We start from the raw sequence: 21,922 nt of genomic DNA, 5'->3' as shown, positions 1-21,922 counted from the left end.
AAGATCGATATGTATATTTTTTTGATCGAGATGATCGAGCTCGTGCCGCGCCGATAAATACACATCAACGTAATTAACATCTATGTATACATGTTGGCCGAGTTTGTACACATATACTCTCAAGCACCTAACCTCATGTACATACATACATACATATTTACAATCCTATGTATCGGATGTATTAGACATTGAATATTTCAGAATGTCGACGTTCTCATCGAATTCGTATTTCGGGCGATTGATTGTTTCTACACAAACATTTTCCTCAAAAATTGCGATGATAATTTCGATATCGTATTGACGAACTCAGTTTTTAGATGCTGCAAATAAGAAAAAAATGCGCTTTGCACGTTTTTCAATTTTAGATAAATGTAAACATGATTTTTTGAGCATCTGAAATGTCGATTCTATGAAATTGCATTTATTTTTATTTCATCGGCAAATTTTATGAAATACTTATTGTTAGCTTTCTATCTCTTGATATTCGCGGTTGCAATATTGCTTTGTTTGCAGATTAAATTGGTTCTTCTTTTCTATTTTTCGAGGGAAAGAAAAAATAGCTTGATTTTTGTATTTACTCGTATTTTTTTCGATTTTTATTGTGTTGAAATTTATTTCTCATTTCTCCTCGTTTATCATTTATTCTCAACAATATTGTGACTTCTTTATATAAAAATCTGATAGCTTTTTATCTAATTATATTGTGGCCGATAAAACAACTTGCAATTAATTAATTCTTTTCGATGTTTATTTTTGTAGTTTTTTTTACGAGACAATAATGGAATTAAATGCAATATCTGGACATTCTTTACCTCGAGTACACCGTTCAGATTGATAAAAGAAAAAAGGATTATTCATCGCTTTGTCGACGCCACAATAATATTTTGCAATTTTATTAAATTTCTGTTGGAAAATTGGTTAGTGTAGAAAATCGTTCGTCCAATGTTTCTTCCTATATTCGTTCCGAGTATACTCCTTTAATTATATGATTTTACTTTTACGAGCTAGAAGTTCTTTAAAATCTTGAAATCAAAGTAGAGTTTTATCTGCGGACGGGCAAAGAGGATTATTTAAAGCTCTTATTAATAGAAAATGATGTCGCTTTATGATACATATATACGCATGATTAAAAATTTTATAAGTAATTTTATAATAATCAAATTGATAACCGGAAATTTACAGCGAAAAATCATATATACAATCTACAAATGTCGTTTTTTTAGTACATTTCCCAATCATAAAACAAATAAAACAGAAACAGAATTAAATTTTTTGTAATTATTTCTTAATATTTTTTATAGTATTATATTTTTATATTCTTATCAATCTTTGACTTGAATGAATAATGTAATTTATAATTTTTTATCCTGGATTTTATATATTCTCTCTTACATATTTCAATAAAAAGTAATTATATTACTGAAATATAATTTTTAGTTATTTAATATGAGAGTAAAATTTCTCGATCATTAAAATGCAAAAGATCAATAATTTTTAGCGATTTTTATAAATTAATTAATTTTTAGATTATATATTATAATTTTTAAGTATTTTCTTCAGGGGAATAATTTTTTAATAAATTCTATAGATTGGGAAATGTTGGGCTTTTTCTTACTTAAAATATCGATTAGCATAATTATAAAGAGAGTAAACACACGAATATAAAATAAAAATAATATTTTCACATTTTTAGAGGTGGCTACAATTCAATCGTCATTCTACATAATTACATTCAATTAGTTTGCCGTGGTCCCCTTCTTGTTAAAGCAAACTGTGTACATATATGAGGTTTGTTCATCCACGGTTTCGTTGTATTAGACTTAATCTTTTTCGATTTATTTTTGACTACATACACGTATATATATTTATGGGAGACTCTTTTCATATTGACTAGAATAATACAAAAATCTGTGTCAAAACGTCCAACTTGCCGGACACGTCACGAAAGAGATTAATATATATATATATATCGCTATTAATTCAGAAATTATTAAAAATAATCAAACTGCTATCTACAAATCACATATCATAAATGAAGTATTTGGGTCAATAACATGTTGAATCAAGTGAAAAAATGTGGTTTCTCTCTTAGAATAATACTTCATTAGAATTAACGCTCAGAAAGTTCACTATATATTGGATGTCATTAGAGTTATTTGTAACAATTTTTAATTGCTATGTAAGATTTAACATATTATTGCCCCAAGTTTTCAACTAATGCTGCGTTTTATACTAAATCCATAAGTATATATTATGCGTGTTTATTTCTTCGAGGATGTTGGCGTTCTTATTGTTAATATTGGCGTTCTTATTGTTGTAAGAGAATAAATTTTTTTTCATATATGTAAAATTATTATTATAATTATTAATAATTGTTTCTTGTGTCTCGCTTAAAGAGTATATTGACAAGTTATGAAAAATATTTATCTGCTTGAAATACATATATAGAACATAATTTTATTTATCTCAAAATATATGAGAATTTAATGTATTATAAAATTGAAAATCTTAGTTTGTTTGAATTTTATAGGGAATCAAATGTAAAAATAATAACTATAATTTGCGAAAATGTTTGAAAATTTAATTAGATATGGATTTATGTGTATATATATTGTATATTTAACTTTATGCGTAAATTGAAAAAATTATTTCTACATAATACTTTACTTAATTAGCAACATATATGCTCATCCTCGAAAGAAATTTTCTAGAGAAGTTTCTGACGATGTATCTTTTGTTCGAGCACCGATTACCGTAAAAAATAATCCTCGCGATACCACTTAATTAATTTTAGATTATCGTTCGAAGAGAGAATAGAAGACTTCTAACACACAATCACATACACTGTAGGCATTGTTGAAGTTTAAGTACGATGTAGCTGGGAGGAGAACGACTTGTCACTTCCAGCTTATCTCGATAACGTCCGGCATTTCGGTACACATTTAACTTCAGTTTACCAGCCATTTGCAGCTGTTAAATAGCTGTATTTAAAGCAGATATGAATTTTCAATAAAATTACGCAAGGCGAATCAAACACCCTAGTGAAAATGTTGATTATCTTTATAGTTTATAAAAAGCAGTTGTTGCCATTAAAATGTCGTTACATTTTTTTTTTATTCTTGAAATTTTTTTAAGCGTACGGAAATTAAACAGTTCTTTTTTGTAATATATGAAAAAGATAAGTGTTGCATTCAATATTTTTTAGATATTTGTTATCAAGTATTTGCAAAAAGTATTTTAATTTTGAGATTTTATTATTTGAAATATTTCGACAGTTCGATCTTAACGATTGTATAATCGCACCTTTTCTTTTAGTATAGTTAAATTTGGAATGACTAAGCATAACTCGCTTTGAAATCCGCACCGAAACACCGGGGATTATTTTTGCGACAGTCGATCGCGCTTTGTTTGCTTTGAGACTTAAAACTAGTGGCGCAATTATTTTGTTTGTGTGTGTCAGAGGTCGATTGACGTCTACGGACGGCATTCGACAACTCCAATTTGTATACACGCGCTTTAGAGATTATGCGGCCGTTTTTTGGGCTTCAGCACAAAGAAGAAGTCTTAAATAACGCAGGAATCAAATAATTGGTACTTTCTCTATCGTCGGTGTGACGCGTCGTTCGTCGCGAATTCTTGCTCAAGCATTCCCACCTGTCGACATTATCGATTCATTAACGATCGAGCCAGAGGCGATTTTATATAAGAATTATGTACAGGCATAAACAAAATTATTTATATATACAAAACTATATACAAATTAGGGGTTACGAAAAGCATATATCTATAGAGGTCTCTTTCATGCAAATTTTTAATCTCAAATATTTGCATAATGCAACAATGATACTGCGCTTGGTGAAATTTTTAATCTTTCACTGCACACAACTCGTTAATTGAATCTTCGATAATCTTTATAAAAGTTGAAAATTAATTTTGCTACTTTCTGCATCTCCATAGTAATTAGTTTTGATATCTAAATATGTATTAGCATTTCGCAAAATTATAGAATTTTGAATATCTTGATTATTACATAATCGCGAGTTAAATATTTAACTATCGAATTTGCAGTCATTTTGTTTAATTTTCCGAACCGTCTAAAGCATGCTTTATTAATCGACTCATTTTTATACACGTCATTTTATGTGGATAAATTTCGTGCATGCTGTTGGTATATGAAATATTTCCAAAAAGTTGCCGCGATAACGAGATTTTGCACAAATCCATCGCGTATGTTGTGTGATTGATTGTGCATGTGTCCTCAGTAATACGCGCATATTTGCCCGATGCGATGTGGTTGAGAGTGTTACGTAACGATCCCCCTAACTATGGAGGTACTTCATTTTCGTGGCGAATCTATTGGTGTAACTTGACATAATAACAACTTTACATTAACAGGATATTGTTGCGCAATATGCACAGCGGGTAAAATCTTTCTTTTTGCTGCACAAATGTTAAATAATAAATAAAAATACATATATTATTCGGAAAAAATGCGGATCAGTAGATTAATAATAACAAAGCTGTTTCTGCAAAAACTTATTTTTTTTAGCATTTTTGTTGAAATGAATATATTGAATTTTTAAAGAAAAAATGTGCAGATACCATCGAATTAAATAAAAAGTATGCATTTGAATAAGTTAATTGAAGCTATTTAAATTTTAAGAATACGCCAATAAGATAGTTTTATTTGGTAATTTTTAAATTAAAATGCTGTATATTTTTTGTAAAGCAGTATCGATTTAAATAAAATATTGAACAGTACGGTACTTTTTTCTTTGCATACTTTTTTGCTTAACTTTAGATTGCGCATACATTAATCACAATAGATAATGGTATACTTTCAAAGACATGATTGACGTATATTATAAGAGAGTGGAAAGTTGAGTTAAAAAAGTTGTGAGGCAAGCGCAATAAAATATGATATACTCGGATACTCTGACAGCAATTTATAAAATATTTCAGATAGATATTTGCGATAGTGTATTACTGTGGATTATTAGTTTCGCCCGAGATAATAATCTCTTTTTGCGCGCGTTCCGTTTCTCTTCGCGAATCCAGATTCATCACGCGTTTATCCGATCGATTATCGTATCATGATGTAATTGCATCGAACATGCATCATGCGTATTCGACAAATCGATCACGAGGAGAGAAGTGAATATTCCCCAAGTTACGAAACAATATCAAAGAACTTTTTTTCATAAATTCATTCAACAAACAATGTTATGTTTTTATTTTAATACTATTTTATTAATTTTTTTTTTTGTATAGAAGAGATATTAAACATACGAGATAAAATTAGAGTTATATATTTTTTTATTTATTGCCTGTCGAAAATGAGAATAAATTTCACTTTATTTTAAAAAAGAAAAAAAAAATAAATTTCAGGCTTTTAATTCAAACTTTAATATTAACTCTTTAATTGTTGATGCCTCTAAATAATACCAATCAAACGGCCCCGTTGCTGTTGTTGTTGGCTGGTGTTTTGTCCATCGCGTCGTTGTTGTTGGAATTCGTCCTGGTGACATCCACCTGATTGGGCTTCGCGTTGTCTTTCGGTCCGTCCAGGAAGTAAGTTATCATACTACCTTTCCCTTTGACCTGGATTGTCCCGCGGCAGGTGAACGGATATCCTTTGGCAATTAGAATATCGCGCACCTCCTGGGTGACTTGAATCCCGTCCAACACGCCCGTCGAATCCATTCTGGAGGCCACATTCACGGCGTTGCCCCAGATATCGTACTGCGGCTTTCTGGCGCCGATCACGCCGGCGACCACCTGCGTAATTTACGCGTCCCGCATTAAGTCTTTCCTTGAGAATCCGTAGCAATTTTCTCGATATCTTTTTGCAGCCGAGTTCGAGTATAATACGAAATAACGAAAATATGATACTACGTGAGAGAATATTGTGAAAGAATTGCGCATCTAATGCATATTGAGGTTTAAATCGAACAATCTTTAAAATAAAAGAACTAAAATTTATATAAACTTTTTTTTGCAAATTGTTAAAATTTGTCGCGGAATTAATATTTTTAATTATTATATTAACCTACTATTTTCTCAATTTAAAATTGAAGTAAAATATAATTTTGTTGAATTGCCATTAGAAATTTTTGATATCTCTTCGGATTCTCAAGTGATGTATTTTCGTTGTAATCTACGAATTGTTTACGAAGGGAGTAATGGCACTGCGTGCGATTGAAAATTGCAATTTCACGTTTTCCGACATTACCGGTCCAATGTTGATGCCCACACGCATGCGGAAGTTATTAAAGCTGTGTTCATTGACATAGGCCAGCTGCTCGCGGATCCTCAGAGCGTAATCCGCCATAGCAACTACGTGCTTGAAATCTCGCATGTCGCAGGTGCTTTTCGTTAAGCCTGATGCAACAGAGAAAGAAAGAGACAAAGGTTAACTTGACGCGACAGCATCCTTGATCGCTGTGTCTGTCCCTTGTAATTTGATTAGCAAGCCCGCGGGATGACGGTGGAAAATTAGATTTATTTTCATGCAATATGTGTAAAACTTTACTGAAATAAAAATGGCAATTTTTTAACGCGAACGTGCATAATAAAAATACGTTCCAGATAGCGAGATATCGAATAAATAATTATCAAATATTAGTTACACAGGTGTCTAACTGAAGATTATATATTTTTTATGTTATTATTGCGAATTTATTGTACGAATCGCCAAACCAGTTAGAGAATTATTAAGCTAATTTATAATTTGATTAATTTTGGCCGAGCTAGCAAATATAATCTATTGAAGTTTATATTTAAATCGGGCACGAACTTATGCAATCACCTGATATTAAGCTAATTTATAATTTGATTAATTTTGGCCGAGCTAGGAATTAAATAGCGCACGCTGTTCTTTTAAAATGGTGAAAAGCCGATGGCTCGGAAACGCGGCCTTCGGATCAAAGGCATATCGATGCCGCTAAGAAATTCGCGAGAGACTTACCCGAAGCGGCCATGTATGTGGCTCCCGTGCTCTTGATCTTCTCAATGTACTTGAACTGTTCCTCAGCGAGTAACTCATCAAAGTCAGCGATGATCTCGTTGAGAAGCCTGAGGCATTCCACGCCCTCATTATTCGCTTCGAGCTCAACGTAGAACTCCGAAAAGTTCGGGATCGAGGCGAACATAATGCATACAAAGTCGCATTGTTCGTGGTACAACTCCTGCGAAATAATTAATCAATTTTGTATGTGTGCTGTTATTTTTTTTTTTTTTTTTTGACAAATAGATTGAGATTTTTTTACAGGAATTTATTAACTTGATTATTAAAGATGTCATATAATTTAATAATTTCGAGTTTTAACAACAATTATTTTGATAATTTTAAATCTTCGGTAATAATTTTTTTGTTTGCGCTTTTTTTTTACGGAGATAAATCAAGATTTAATTTCACAAACACATTGAAATTTATATCTTAAGTCTAACTTGATGGATTAAATTTAGAATCGCTTCTGAGCGCGAAGCACGACAAATTAGGCAAATAGGTAAATATAATACTGTTGAAATTCGCTCTCACATTGGTTCCTGTAAACAAATTAAGGCTTCTTAATTTATCTATACAGCTAGGATTAAATTTTGACATTCTGGCAATGACTCTTAATTGAATCATAAATATGCGCAATATTGTTCGAGTAAATCCCTACGCGACCCTTTTCACAGTTGACTGTAACATGAAATTATTTAGGATGTAATTAATATGCTTAAATATATTAATTAGATTAATTTAAACAAAAAATATAAAAGAGAAGCAAAGAAACAAATTGTGATACTTTTATAAAACTATCGCCGACACAAGATTCTTAGAAGAGGGTTGAAAGCCAGTTAATTTTATTAAGACAAACTTCAAGATGTTATTTTATGTATAGCTACTCTTCAGATGTAAATTACTGTTTAATCTATAATCGCTTAACCTCGTTAGGAAATGTCAGAATGCATATTGTAAATATTCTTTTTTTATATCTATTGTATTTCAAGCACGTTACTTATGCGGACTACAAAAGAATTGCTCAAGCAATTAGGTCGAACGGACAGAGTGAAAATCATCAAACTGTTTTATTCAAATCAGAAAATTGTATATAATAATGTCTTGTGTGTGCATGTATATAAATTAGAAAATTTTATATATATATATATATATATATCTAAAACAATTTAATAGCAATTACATATCATATTTTAGCAGTGCATTTGAGAAACACGAGAATTTCCACGAAAATTTTCTTGGAAGTTTTTGCGTGGAGCTTACGTCTGAATTGACAGTAGACAGAAAGTGGGCGGCCACGTGTTCCGGAAGTATGTTCGCGAGCAGTTTCTGGTTATAGGCTTTCAAGTGTTCCATTTCCTCCTTCTCCTCGGTCGCTTGCAGCTTCCACAGGAAGTCTAATCTGTATCGATGCACACAGTATACGTTAATATTCTTCTATATCATGGGTCGAAAAAGTGCCTGATTCTTTCCTGCCAAATTCGGTATTTTACGTTCTTGGATTATACGGAATGTTTCATGTGTTGCATTGATATCGGTGTTTTTTAGAATTTTTGACTTGTAATAAAATGTTGCATTTTAATATATCAGTAATTCTGAATATATTGTAGATTGTTCATATTAAGTTCTAGTTTATATAATTATGTCTTATATACATCAATATATATTCATGAAACATTTCGCAAATAAATCTATTCTCTCCAATACGTAGTTTCTTGTCTCGACTATGAAGTTATTCCACGGGATTCAATTCACAAGAGAATTGTCGCGACCACATTTCCTTGTCGAGAAGCTTCTCGTAAGAAATTTCATGAGGGCCTTAAAAGCTAATAGCGTGCAGCTTTGAGATACATCTATGAGCTGACTTTGCTTAAGTTTCGGGGCCATTGTTCTGTAGCGATGAAGAAAATGTGTTAGAATGTCGGACCTGTAAGTCGCCTCTGTGTGTTGAGAGTGTGCCACTAAGCAGGCCATGAAGAAAACCACCAAAACGCTCGCCAACCATCTCCCAGCGGGCTCGACGTTGGCCTCATTTAATGGCTGGTTAATGCTGACCCCGAGATAAAAAGTCACAACGATGCTTAATACGGTTACTTTAAAGACCAGCGTTAGAATCTGGTACACCGCGCATGTCACCATCACGAGCATCACCAGAACCGGAAACAGCTGTAATCATTGATAGTTACGAAGTATATTTAGTCGCGTATTATCTCGCCATTTCGTCAAAATTGTTCCCAGAACCGGAAACAGCTGTAATCATTGATAGTTACGAAGTATATTTAGTCGCGTATTATATCTCGCCATTTCGTCAAAATTGTTTTCTAAAAGATATTTTTATTAAAAATCGCTTTTTTAAAAAGTTAAGTTTTTTAAAAGTTAGTAGAGAGCGATGAACGTCGCGTATTTTTAATCATATTATCCTAATAAAATTCCATTCTTTTAATTGCTAGATAAAAAAATTCAACGTCAATTATATAGAAATTAAAATTTTGTTATTAAAAGATAATTATATTCGTTAATCTTGCGCGTTTTTTTCCCCATCAATTAAGGAAAAAAATATTAATCTCTTTTGAGATTATTTGAAAAATTGTTATTCATTTATTATTCGTGTGTTTTGTATGACTTCGCGGAATATCAAGTGTCTCGGCTTCCGCCGATTTACATTGCACTTACGTCGCCGAAAAGGATATAATCACATATGCTGACGCTGTCACTGCTCTTTTTCGGTATTCTCTGTACGGTGGAATTCTCGTCCAGCCATTCCGCAGCGAGGAGCGAAGTGTTATTGCTGGCGCAAGCCTTACTTCCTTCTAGCGTGATCTGCGAGAGCAAGGGACACGAACCGGCCGTTATTTACCGCTGTTTTATTACGGGAACGAATAGATCTCGTTCGATCGCTGAAAGGCGTAATATCCGGCATACGACCGACGTGATCCTTCCGTACGCTCGTGTGATTTAAACGTTTGCATCAATACTATTATTCCGCGGCATTTGTGATTAATCGCTGGATCGACACCCGTGCACGCGATTTATCGTCGAAAGTTTTAACACCGGCCAACTAGAATTTATGTTGCGCTATAATTTTTAGCATAACGGGTTTTCCGAAACGAGAGCGACGCGGGATCAATCGAAATCTGATTGAAAATATAAAAAGAGGATAGAGAGCGCATGCAACTACCCGCGAATCGCTTAACAAATTATTTCTCTAATATTGTATAAAACTTATTTATTATTATTTTTATTCACATAAAAATAAAAATGACAGCTGTCTCTTTTCATTATTATTTATTATTATTTTTATATAAATAAATTATATTTTTATATATTATATATTTTTATGTGAATTTATTATTATTTTTATTCACATAAAAATATATATTATATAAAAATATAATTTATTCACATAAAAATAATAATAAATAATAATGAAAAGAGACAGTTGACAGAGAGCTTTTCGCAAAATGCAAACGATAAACCTAATTTAAATATGAGCGCATCGATCACTTACCAACGGTGACAATACCGTGATTAACGTCAGAAAGACGACGATGGACGCGATACTTTGCGCGATGATGCGATTCTCGAAAATCTGTAAGGCCGTGCTTCTCACCCATTGCGGTACTCTCTAAAAAAACGCGCACGATTATCTTCGATTAATTAAAACCTATAGATTGGGGGATGATCTCCGGGATCACAAGGAGATGAGGGGGGGAAAGGCTACTACTGGGATCGATGGTTTCGACAGTGACCTGGAAGCCTGCCACTTGGTTAAGGTCAAGAGGAAGTGGCACTTCCAGAAAATCTCGTCATCGACTCGAGATGATACGTGATGTATCACCTGCGCGATTTAAATATCGCGCTTGTATATTAATAGATGTATATGTGATGTATTTCGGCATAATTATCGTGAGAGGAGAAATATAATTTTTATGACGCAAGATTTTTGCAATTTTCGAGAAATATCGCGGAAAGTTTTACGTGTTTCAAATGAGCTTACCTCGTTCTGTTCCGCTAATAAGATGGCATTGATCAAGGATATCACCAGTATGCTAATCGCGGTGCAGACGTAAAAGTATACGCTCCTATAAATATAAAAGACACTTTTAGCGCGATTTTTCCGAGCTTTTCTTTTTACGAAAGACTCTTCGATTATCGCGTAGATTGTACTATCAAATTAATATCAGTTAAATTATTGAGCAATTTTTTTTTTTTTTTTAATATTTATTGATATTGATGTACGTTTATTATTTATTTGAAGTACAAAATAGGAACTTAAATCATTTTATGTATATGAAATAAATCTATCAAAATCTTCTAGAATCCATGAAACGTTGGAAATTAGAAATGTAAGAAATTTGAGATTAAAAATAGGAAAATTTTGACTTGCAAAATTATGTAATAATATCGCAGCTGTTGAAGCATGTATTTCGTGAAATATATATATTTATTTAAAATAGGGATCGAAAAAATGGAGATTCGGTTTTTTCATCTACTCGAGCATGAACTAGTCATTTTCAAATCGAAAACGCGAATTAACATAAGAATCGCCGAATAGAATGAAACTTTAATCTTTATTAATATTTTTTAATAAAACTTTAATCATTGTTAAAGTAACGTAAAATAGTGATACATATCAATTGTTCATTAACAATTTCGAATTGAAGAAACAGAATATATTCCGTATATGCATTCATATTTTATATTACTATATATTCTTCGAGATGTCAACCACGATTATTCGATAGCGGTTGCTACAATTAGTGAAACGGAGAACAATTCCAGACTAGCGTGAAGCACACGTGAGCATACAGATCGTTGATTGGGAGCGTAGTTACAGGTATCGCGCGTGTATATGACTCTATAGAAGGTAGGATTTATTGACCACGTGTATTTACCCGGCGAGGGTGATGGCTATTGCGACCACAACGACCATGTAGACAAAACCGGAGCACACGAAATAAGCGGAGAGCATCCTGTCCCTCTCGCGCGAGTACTGCAACAGGTAATTAAAACAATTGCAATATCCCGTATTGTTTCCATTTGTACTGCCGAGTGTTTATAGCTAACGCACTGCATTTATTTTAACTGTTGGTTTCTCATCGTGAACAATTCGTTTGAAACTTTTTTTTTTAATGCGAAAATGTAGAACGTCGTTACAAATCGATTGTGAGGCGCGATTAAATTACGCGGAAGCCGGATAATCCAAATATCCGTTTAGCGAATTAACCAAAATTTAATTAAATTTAAACGAACTTCTATTTAAGCATCGATTACTGCGTCGATTGGTTGAATTTAATTGTATATACGCAATATGAACATGTAATTATAACTCGTATTTTGCACATGTTACTTAAATTAATTACAAACTCCCGAAATAAAATAAATAGAATATAATTCTTTCCTAAGCGTTTAAAAAATATTGTATAAAATTAATATAATATAAATATTTTATAAAAATTATCACTAAAAATTCGATAATAATTCTAATAAATATCATCATTAGTTATCTCATAGTTTTATGTTAAAATCGATTTTATTAAAAAAGATGAGAGATTATAAAAATATAATTAGATAAAGTGTAATTATAAATATTTTTTACAATTTGATACGTCATAATTCGGCGAATATTATTATTTTTTTTTTATTCATTTTATTTAGTATTTTATTCAGTACCTTTTCCTCGACATCCGGTCTTCGGAACTTTAGTATAAAGGGCGTACAATGTTCCGCTCTCAATCGATCTATGCTTCTAGCATCGATTGCTCGCATCAGATATTCGTTCACCTCATCTTCGGGATCCTTTTCGCCCTCGATGATTTCGCCGAAGCCTAATCTACTAAAACACACGGCAAATATTACTCGAATATTAAACGACATTATATAACTTGACGTTCGATGTTAATTATTCCATATTTGTAACATTTATTATAGATTAATCGCGTTATTTTTGTCAATTTATTAATGACATTTTACAGTTGTTGTAAATTAAAAAACGCGGATAGAACAATTGTATATGATTATCTTTTAATTATCACAGAATTAAAAGCAATGTTTCGCCGTCTCATAATTTTTGGGATTACTCGGGAATTATTTGGGTAATATAACGGGATTGTGTATCGTCGTTTATGACGTTATACATCAAGAGCTAAGAGATTGAGCAGCAATAATTAAAGAGCTCGCTTACTTGGTTTGTTTCCCATGTTGCGAGCCGTGACCCATGACCCTCATCTCTTTGGACACATTACCATTCGCTGGAAAATTCTTTCGCATCCCCGAACTAGTTATATTATCCTTGAACGTGTCTCCAGGGACAATTAAGTAGGTTCTGATGTTGTGGTCCTTCAAATACGCGTTTCTCTCGCCTCCACGGCCTTCCTCGACTTCGTAATATCCACCCAAGCAATCTAAGGTCTCTTTCGTGATGTGCACGCGTCTGCGAAACACCATATCTTCCATCTAATATTAGCACCGTTGATATACCGACATTTGTTGCCGACGTTAAAGGAATTGCGTCTCAATAGAAATTATATATATATATATATTTTTTTTTTTGCAAATATACTTTTTTATTATTTAAATAAATTTCGCAAGAAAAGTGAAATTTTTTTATGCGAGGTATTATATTTAATGAGGACTAAGAGGCGTATAAAATTGTATGGGGGGGTTCACCGACGTAATGTATATCGCCGTCGATCGGGGCGAGGTTTGAAAAGAACGAGTCAGTTGAGGGCCGGTATACCTCGAACAAAATTGCTTATACTCACCCGGGTATCCCTCCGCTTTCCATGTAATTGGCTAAGGTCACGTCGTTGCTCCAAACATCGAACTGCCATTTTCTCAGACCGAGAACCCCGCAGTGAACCCGACCCGTGTGGATGCCGACTCTCATATTCACGTTTACGGCCATTACTTCGCGAACCAATCTACGAAGAGATACGGACGCGTAAATTTATGGTCTCTTCTCTGTTCGTCATTAGGCGCGGAAGTAGCCGGATAACCGAGCCGGTCGTGGCATGAAATGAAAAACAACTTTTATCGTTAAGCGTAGCTCGAAGAATGTTATTTCGATGCTCGAACTATTGGATAAGTCAAAGTATTTTCATTATTGGTGAAACGGGAAAGAGAAGGATGCGTAAATATTGACGCGTAAACATCGATTCTCTTTCGCGACACGGTCGATCCACGTTCAATTGCGATAATTATTCTTCAATATGGATATCCCTTCTCTTTTCATGATTTCTCGCGCGTTTTTATTCGTACATTGACTTTCTATGTCTGTTGATTTCTGACAAATTTTGTTTGTACGCGAATAAAAAAATGTTAAAAATGTTTTATTATAAAATATATTTGTATATAATTTATAAATAATAGTTTTATCACTTAATATTTGATAGTATTCATTGTCCACTATTTGGTTGAGAGCATCTTTTGGATTTCGTCTGTTAAACATTTTTAATTCAATCACTATTCTCGTTATTTTCTCTATAATTGTGACAATATCACATTTGTAATATCTATTACGCTTGGTAAAATATTCGCCTCGAATATTTTCAAATTTATTTTTTAACCGATTGAATAATATAGTATGGGACTCAAATTCATTTTCTATTATATTTTGGTAATTTTTTAATGTCATACAAACTCTTAATACTGTTTGCTAACTAAATAAGTGTTTCTTCGTTTTTATTTTGTGCTAAATGTTTAAATGATTCAATGAACGTTTCAATGTTGCGTTGATCAATATTGAAATATTGATTTAATAACGCAGTTGAATATAGAGTTAAGTTCAGAAAATATCTCTTCATTTGGTATTTTTAATTTGATTATTTTTTTGTCAAGGATGAACCTATTAAACTCTCTGCATTTAAGTAGCCATTCTCATACAAAAACTGAATAAATAATTTAATTTCCACATCTTCTATTTCATTTGTAATTAAAATTTTTGATAAAACTTGAAGTCAAACTTGACCTTTTGTCGCAGTTTGACGAGAGGGTTTTGCGCGCGGCAAATATTTCGAGTGCAAGAGACTATTGTAAGACACCGTCAAGTTTGACAAAGGGAAATCTATAACGAAGGGTTAACGCTAGATTAAAATTGAAATTCAAATGCGTATACTCGTCGGGAATTTATCCGCAATTCAGTGACCTGTGGAAAGACCAGGGTGCGCTTTCATGGTGACTCATTTCAATGTATCAGCCTCAATCGCGAGTGCATATATTCTCCAAGGAAATCTTCTCTTTGACGATGAAACGCGTATTATGAAAACACGAACGAAACGAACGCGGGACATGTACGACACAGCAACGCCGGTTTTCTGCGGTCGTCTCACGTATACAAACGAAAACATCACTTATTGATCGCATGTTACTTTGATCCGTTTAGTTCGCTTCCGGGCAGCTTTCGATATTCTATCTTCGACTATTTCTATCTTGCGTTTCTCCTTTGTCCGATATCAAGCGCATAGCATATGAAATGCTATGCGAATCTTTGACATTGCCGACGAAATCTCTCTGTGATATATATTTTTGTTATTTTATGATGTCAAATATGGATACGTTTTGAATCGTGATAAAGCTATTATGATTTAATTATTTATTATCAATTATCATATATACAACACGTTTTTCGACAGAAAGAAGATCTTATTACATTATATGATAAAGATTTAATGAAGCTTACGTGAGGGTAAAAAAAAATATGTGGGCTTACGTTATTGCGTCGATCATGTCCAGTCCCATTTCTACGCAACAATGAGCGTGATCGGGTCGTGGCTCCGGAAGTCCGGAAACGCAATAATAACAGTCTCCGAGAAGCTTTATCCTGAGGCAGTGATGCTCAGCGGCTAGCCTGTCAAACCTGCAAAATATTTCCAAGAAATTTAACGTAATAATTTATTTAAACGTAATAATGTCAAAGAGACTCTGAATTCTGGTCGAGCGAAAAATTCAGTTCGAAGAAATCGAGAGAAACCTTTTTCGCAAAAATACTACGTATAACGCTGTGACTTTTGCGGTCAAACCTACTCACGCGGAAGCCATGTTTGTAACAACATACTCTGTGTACAAAAGTATCTACTATTTTTCTCCACACTCTACGTTTTATGTAATTTCTGCAATATTTTTTTAATTTCACGCGAAGGCATAATATCGTGCAATTTTCATTTATATCAAAATGTTTTGTTAAAGTTTTCTTTGTAATTCATAATTAAGTTTCTTTTTTTTTCTTGACATTGACTTGATAAACTCAATACGAAAAAGATGATTGAGTAGGATTAAGTGGTTAAATACGATTAAATTAAGTCGAGACGATAGAATGGAGATAGCACGTCGACAAAAGGTAAGGCCCTAATAACCGAGAGATTATCGGTTTATTCAGATTAGATATTCAGTAACGTCGCACTTGGTGCGGCGCGTATTATATGAAATTAATTCAGGGTGCCGGAAGGGATATATTAATATTTCACACGCGGCAAATCCGCGTAACGCATAGTGTATTATGTTAAACTAGTTTAATATGATATGTATACGAAATAACAGTCTCGATGGGAAGCTACATATACAGTTGCGACGCAAATGTGGCAATTAAATAATTTAATTATTAACGGATGAATCTTTGAGAGTTAAATCGATAATAGAGCTTTTTATTTCAACATTAATATTGGAATATTATGCGCAACACACATTTACTATTTATTCATTATGCAAAATGTATATAAAAAATATAAAAAAAATATGCTTTTGGCAAATGTTTTGTATAAAAAATATTTACTAATAATCGATTTGTTAATTTTTATTATTTAATATAATCCAAAGATGTATACACGATATGTATTACAATTATTTTTTAATAATGCCAGAATGAGGAAAATTTTATTTCACATTCTTCATCGAAATTCGACGATTATTGACACTCTTTTATGTTCTCCATCTTATTCCCCAAACATTCTTAAGAGGTAATTTTGCCTTTTCTTGTGGGAATGCAGGCGTTGTATTCGCAGAAGCCCAGAAAATGATCTCGACCATACTGATATATGAAAGCCGCCTTTATGACCTTTTAGCAAATCCCTCTTGGTACTAGGATAAGTAGACCCTATTGACCCGAAAAGTCACCAGGGACGCGAAACCTAAAGCTGTCGAAGGGCTTCTCGAGGGCTTGTTAGACATGAGGAATATGATTCGATCGAGGAAAACTTGGGAGGGTATCGATGGTGTCGAGAAACTCTTGATACAAATATGAGACAGACGTTATTCATCAAGATAAGGGGGGTAATGCTTTAATAAATACATATCTAAAAATTAATCTCCCGAAAATATAATATATGCAGAATATTATTCTACGAATAGCGCGTTAATCGTGAATTGAGAGATGTTAAAAAATTTTATAAATATAACTTATAGTTTGACATCGCAGATTTCTCTCATATAGTTGAAAATAGTCGGGAATAGTCAAAGAAATTTTATGGGAACGTCACGTAATTCGACTTGAGGATTACAATAACGTGACTTGTACGTAGTTTGCAAAACGCAAACGCGTGTTAGAGTGATATTCCATAAAGATACAATTTGCAAGATTGCAAAGGGGATTTATATCCGCGGATATAAAGAGAGGATTCTGTGAACCGGAAGAACAAGAATGTTTACGAGACCCAAGAGATCAAAACTGCACAGAGGAGAGGAAAAAAAAATTAATATCGAGTCAAATAAGCTAGAAATCAACTTTGTTGATTTAATGTGATTTATTCCGCTACACTGCTTTTAGAAATCACCAGGTCTATAAAAATTGTTTCGAGATTTATGCATTGAAATTCTATTTTATTCTTTGTGGCAATATTTAGAAATATTGATCTTATGGATGTACGTTCTGAAAAATTCGTAGCTAGAAAAAATATATAAAAAGATAATATTGTAACACTAGCCATTCGATTAAAGTCGATTTATTTATTCATCTTAATATGCATGGAATTTTTAAGCAAGTTTGGATCAAATAGCGTGGTTTCTCTTTTATTACAGCGTTTCTCTTACCGTGCAAAAAGTTCGTTGAGCAATCTGACGAGCTCTTCGGCAGTGCATTGATCGGAGAGCGAAGTAAATCCACAAATATCGGCGAATAGAATGCTGAAATATTTGAAATTAAATAAGTATCTAAAACCGGTTATTTTATGGTTAAATTCTTGCTTTAATTAGAACAATTTCTGGGCAAACACTCTTAAACAAAGAATTTTCGATAATTAATTTCAACTGTAACAGAGTTATAGACATAGAAAAATATTGGTTTAAATAATTTGAAAAGAAAAGAAAGGACTAGCAATGAAAAATTGTCGCAAGATCATGGAAACTCATTAAAGTTAAATGAACGTGACGTTTGCTCTTTGCAAATTCGCCGGTTAAGTTAGATTGATCCGAGCTTGGTGAAATGCCAGATATGAAAGTTCGGATGTTACGTCTATACGTTAACTCACTACAAGTCGATCTAGAATTCTCTCTATGGAAACTTAAATCAGATGCGTGGTATCGCTATAACACGTTAAATTTTCATTTTGAAGTTACATGTAATTGCGTGATTGAATGATTATGAATGTCATTTCGAATTCGGCAGAGGACGTTATAATATCGATATAAATCGTAATAAATTTCTTTGAATTATGACAAAGGAATTGGATCTCATTTGCGAAATATTGAAGTGGCATTTTAAAATAATAGATTTTTTTTTAAAGCGCGCGTTTTAAGTGGTTTTTATTTTATGTGACGTACCTGACGTTATCGTGTCTTTGAATATAAATTTTGTGAAACATCGTATCCTTTGGCTTTCCGGCTATATCAGCTTTCATTTCCATGGCGACATGTCTGGGTAATACGCTGAGCAGAAGCCTTTCCTGTAAAATAAATTAATGCCATAGGGAATATTTAATTTCGATATATAATTTAAAAACAATAAGAAAAATAAAAGTATATAATAAAATATATAATAAAGTAGAATAAAATAAAACTATGAATTGAAGTATAAAAATTCAATTATAAAAGCATGTGTTATATACATATATTAAATATAATTATAATACAAGCACAAATTTTTAAATCTTAATACAAACTTGAAATATTACAACAATTAGATTAAATTAGTTTTGTTTGCCATCTATCTTTATCTGCATATAATAGATAATTCTGTTAATTATCCAAAAATAATTTTACATTTCATCAGATTTGCTAGCATTATGCTATGCTAAATAATCACTCCATTTATGTGATAATAGATTGATAGCAACCATCATTGAGTCAGTCCTTGAGAAGGATTCTCTCGACCAATCTGTATATCAAGGATTATAATGGATAGGCCAATGTATGTGTGTGTGGGGGGAGGGGCATACAGGTTAATATAGTCTTAAGAGCTAAAGTGCATTACACTCGGATAATGATCCAAGATATACATACACATTTATTGCGCATATATATATATCTTATCTTGATAAAATACAAGGTATCAGAATCTTTCTTCAATCTAATTGAGTATTCTTCAAACACTTAAGCGATTTATTTTAATACAATTATGAGACGCGTTCTTTGAAGATTATACGCGATTGAAAAAGAAAGCAAACTAATTGTAAGTCGTAAATTGCGACTGAATAATAAAATTCTAGTATCCATGTAAATTCAATTCTACGTCTTCAGAATTTAGATATAACGTTTAATATCTTAGCTACGGAATTATTCAGTATTTATTCGCGTGAAATTGTTTAGAGAGCAACATTTATTTCATCCGTCAAATGCAATATTACGGAAAATAGTATAAGTTGCGTGTAACTTCGATGGATGTTTCCACGATTGAAATGGAAATCGTATGGTACCCTGAATCGAACACGATTGAACAAGCGGATGAACAAGCTTTACGATAACTGGTAATGTTCGCTATTCCGCGGGGATCATGTATATCGAACTAACATGATTTCACTGCATGGATGGATAAGCAATATCGCGCGGCGCTTTGTTCGACACGTGGAGCTCGTCAACATCGTGGGAACTTCTCAAGTGCGGGCAAAGTCGACGACAAGTGTTCGACAAGCTTTACGTTGATGGTCGATACGCGTCGGACATAGCTGTGCGCTTTTAGAATCGTGTTATGTATGCTTGCGTATAAAATACAAACGTGATTCGATGTCGATCTTACGTAAAGCATCCCAAGACTGTCGCTTTTATTGAGACTACTGTTTATTTCAACGCTGTTGTCAACGATGTTGACGAGTTATTAAAACGATTCGAAAATTAGGGATATTTGGCAATTAAATATTAAACATAAAGATAGAAAAAATCGGGTGGAGTTCCGAATAGGTGAACCCTCCGATTTTTTTGAAACTACACTATTTTTTGTATTTTTGAACGCTGATTACGAATATGATAATGAAAATTTGCGACAAGGTCATTTTCAAGGTCAAAACTCAAAAAAACTGAAAAAATATAACTTTTTAAATATTATTTCGATAAATATTGATGTAAGAAAAAAATGTGTCAAATAAAAGTTGTAGTTCTTGTAAAAATACATCATTTATGTTCTATACATTTTTTGCGTAAAACTGAAAGTTTTCGAGAAAATCGATGTTAAAGAATAAAAACGGCAGGTGAAGTTCCGAAAAGTGCTCACCTCTGATTTTTTTGAAACTCAGTATTCTTACGTATTTTGATGCACTGATTACGAATATCATAATGAAAATTGGTGCATCTCTCATTTTCATAGTGAAAATCATGAAAAACCCATAACAATTTTAGATCTTACAGAGAAAAACATTTTATGTCCTATTAATTTTTACCGTACGATAGTTTTCAACAAAAACGATGGAATCTAAATCTTATATCTGTTCTCCCATCTAAGCATGTACTTTGCAGTACATATACGATTCCACATGGGTTTACAACTTTCCACGTAGAGCGAGGTTCCACGCAAACCTATTTGTCTAGTTTTTCGGTAGTGGAGCCCCCCGCAGGGGGGCGGAACCCACTGTTTCCACGCATACACTTTTTCACGCGAAGCCAGGTTCCACATGGGTTTGCAACTTTCCACGCAGAGCGAAGTTCCACGCAAACCTATTTGTCTAGTTTTTCGGTAGTGGAGCCCCCCGCAGGGGGGCGGAACCCACTGTTTCCACGCATACACTTTTTCACGCGAAGCCAGGTTCCACATGGGTTTGCAACTTTCCACGCAGAGCGAAGTTCCACGCAAACCTATTTGTCTAGTTTTTCGGTAGTGGAGCCCCCCGCAGGGGGGCGGAACCCATTGTTTCCACGCATACACTTTTTCACGCGAAGCCAGGTTCCACATGGGTTTGCAACTTTCCACGCAGAGCGAAGTTCCACGCAAACCTATTTGTCTAGTTTTTCGGTAGTGGAGCCCCCCGCAGGGGGGCGGAACCCACTGTTTCCACGCATACACTTTTCCACGCGAAGCGAGGTCCCACATGGGCTTGCAACTTTCCACGCAGAGCGAAGTTCCACGCAAACCTATTTGTCTAGTTTCTCGGTAGTGGAGCCCCCCGCAGGGGGGCGGAACCCACTGTTTCCACGCATACACTTTTCCACGCGAAGCGAGGTCCCACATGGGCTTGCAACTTTCCACGCAGAGCGAAGTTCCACGCAAACCTATTTGTCTAGTTTCTCGGTAGTGGAGCCCCCCGCAGGGGGGCGGAACCCACTGTTTCCACGCATACACTTTTCCACGCGAAGCGAGGTCCCACATGGGCTTGCAACTTTCCACGCAGAGCGAAGTTCCACGCAAACCTATTTGTCTAGTTTCTCGGTAGTGGAGCCCCCCGCAGGGGGGCGGAACCCACTGTTTCCACGCATACACTTTTCCACGCGAAGCGAGGTTCCACATGGGTTTGCAACTTTCCACGCAAAGCGAGGTTCCACGCAAACCTATTTGTCTAGTTT

At 33.8% G+C, this 21,922-nt stretch overlaps 1 protein-coding gene across 3 annotated transcripts in view; it reads right to left on the bottom strand.

Annotated features, from left to right (window-relative positions):
• Positions 1 to 2,537: 2,537 nt before the first annotated feature.
• LOC115235810 (adenylate cyclase type 6) overlaps positions 2,538 to 21,922 on the bottom strand; it is a 136,748-nt gene continuing 117,363 nt past the window's right edge. Inside the window, exons 8-23 of one of the 3 annotated variants that reach the window (XM_029807829.1) lie at positions 18,758 to 18,879; positions 18,029 to 18,121; positions 15,717 to 15,863; positions 13,771 to 13,929; positions 13,191 to 13,439; positions 12,680 to 12,842; positions 11,902 to 11,999; positions 11,004 to 11,088; positions 10,515 to 10,631; positions 9,680 to 9,826; positions 8,934 to 9,172; positions 8,270 to 8,408; positions 6,968 to 7,187; positions 6,233 to 6,381; positions 5,416 to 5,778; positions 2,538 to 3,654 (exon numbers count right to left, since the gene is read on the bottom strand). In XM_029807829.1, coding sequence (XP_029663689.1) covers positions 5,449 to 5,778; positions 6,233 to 6,381; positions 6,968 to 7,187; positions 8,270 to 8,408; positions 8,934 to 9,172; positions 9,680 to 9,826; positions 10,515 to 10,631; positions 11,004 to 11,088; positions 11,902 to 11,999; positions 12,680 to 12,842; positions 13,191 to 13,439; positions 13,771 to 13,929; positions 15,717 to 15,863; positions 18,029 to 18,121; positions 18,758 to 18,879 — 2,457 coding nt within the window. In that variant the 3' untranslated portion in view covers positions 2,538 to 3,654; positions 5,416 to 5,448. The remainder of the gene's footprint in view (positions 3,655 to 5,415; positions 5,779 to 6,232; positions 6,382 to 6,967; positions 7,188 to 8,269; positions 8,409 to 8,933; positions 9,173 to 9,679; positions 9,827 to 10,514; positions 10,632 to 11,003; positions 11,089 to 11,901; positions 12,000 to 12,679; positions 12,843 to 13,190; positions 13,440 to 13,770; positions 13,930 to 15,716; positions 15,864 to 18,028; positions 18,122 to 18,757; positions 18,880 to 21,922) is intronic. The other 2 variants (XM_029807827.1, XM_029807830.1) reach the window with 2 other exon arrangements.

Source organism: Formica exsecta, unplaced genomic scaffold, assembly GCF_003651465.1.
Source record: "Formica exsecta isolate Colony F162 unplaced genomic scaffold, ASM365146v1 scaffold235, whole genome shotgun sequence".
NCBI classification, from domain to species: domain Eukaryota; kingdom Metazoa; phylum Arthropoda; class Insecta; order Hymenoptera; family Formicidae; genus Formica; species Formica exsecta.
This window is presented reverse-complemented; position numbering and strand designations above follow the sequence as displayed.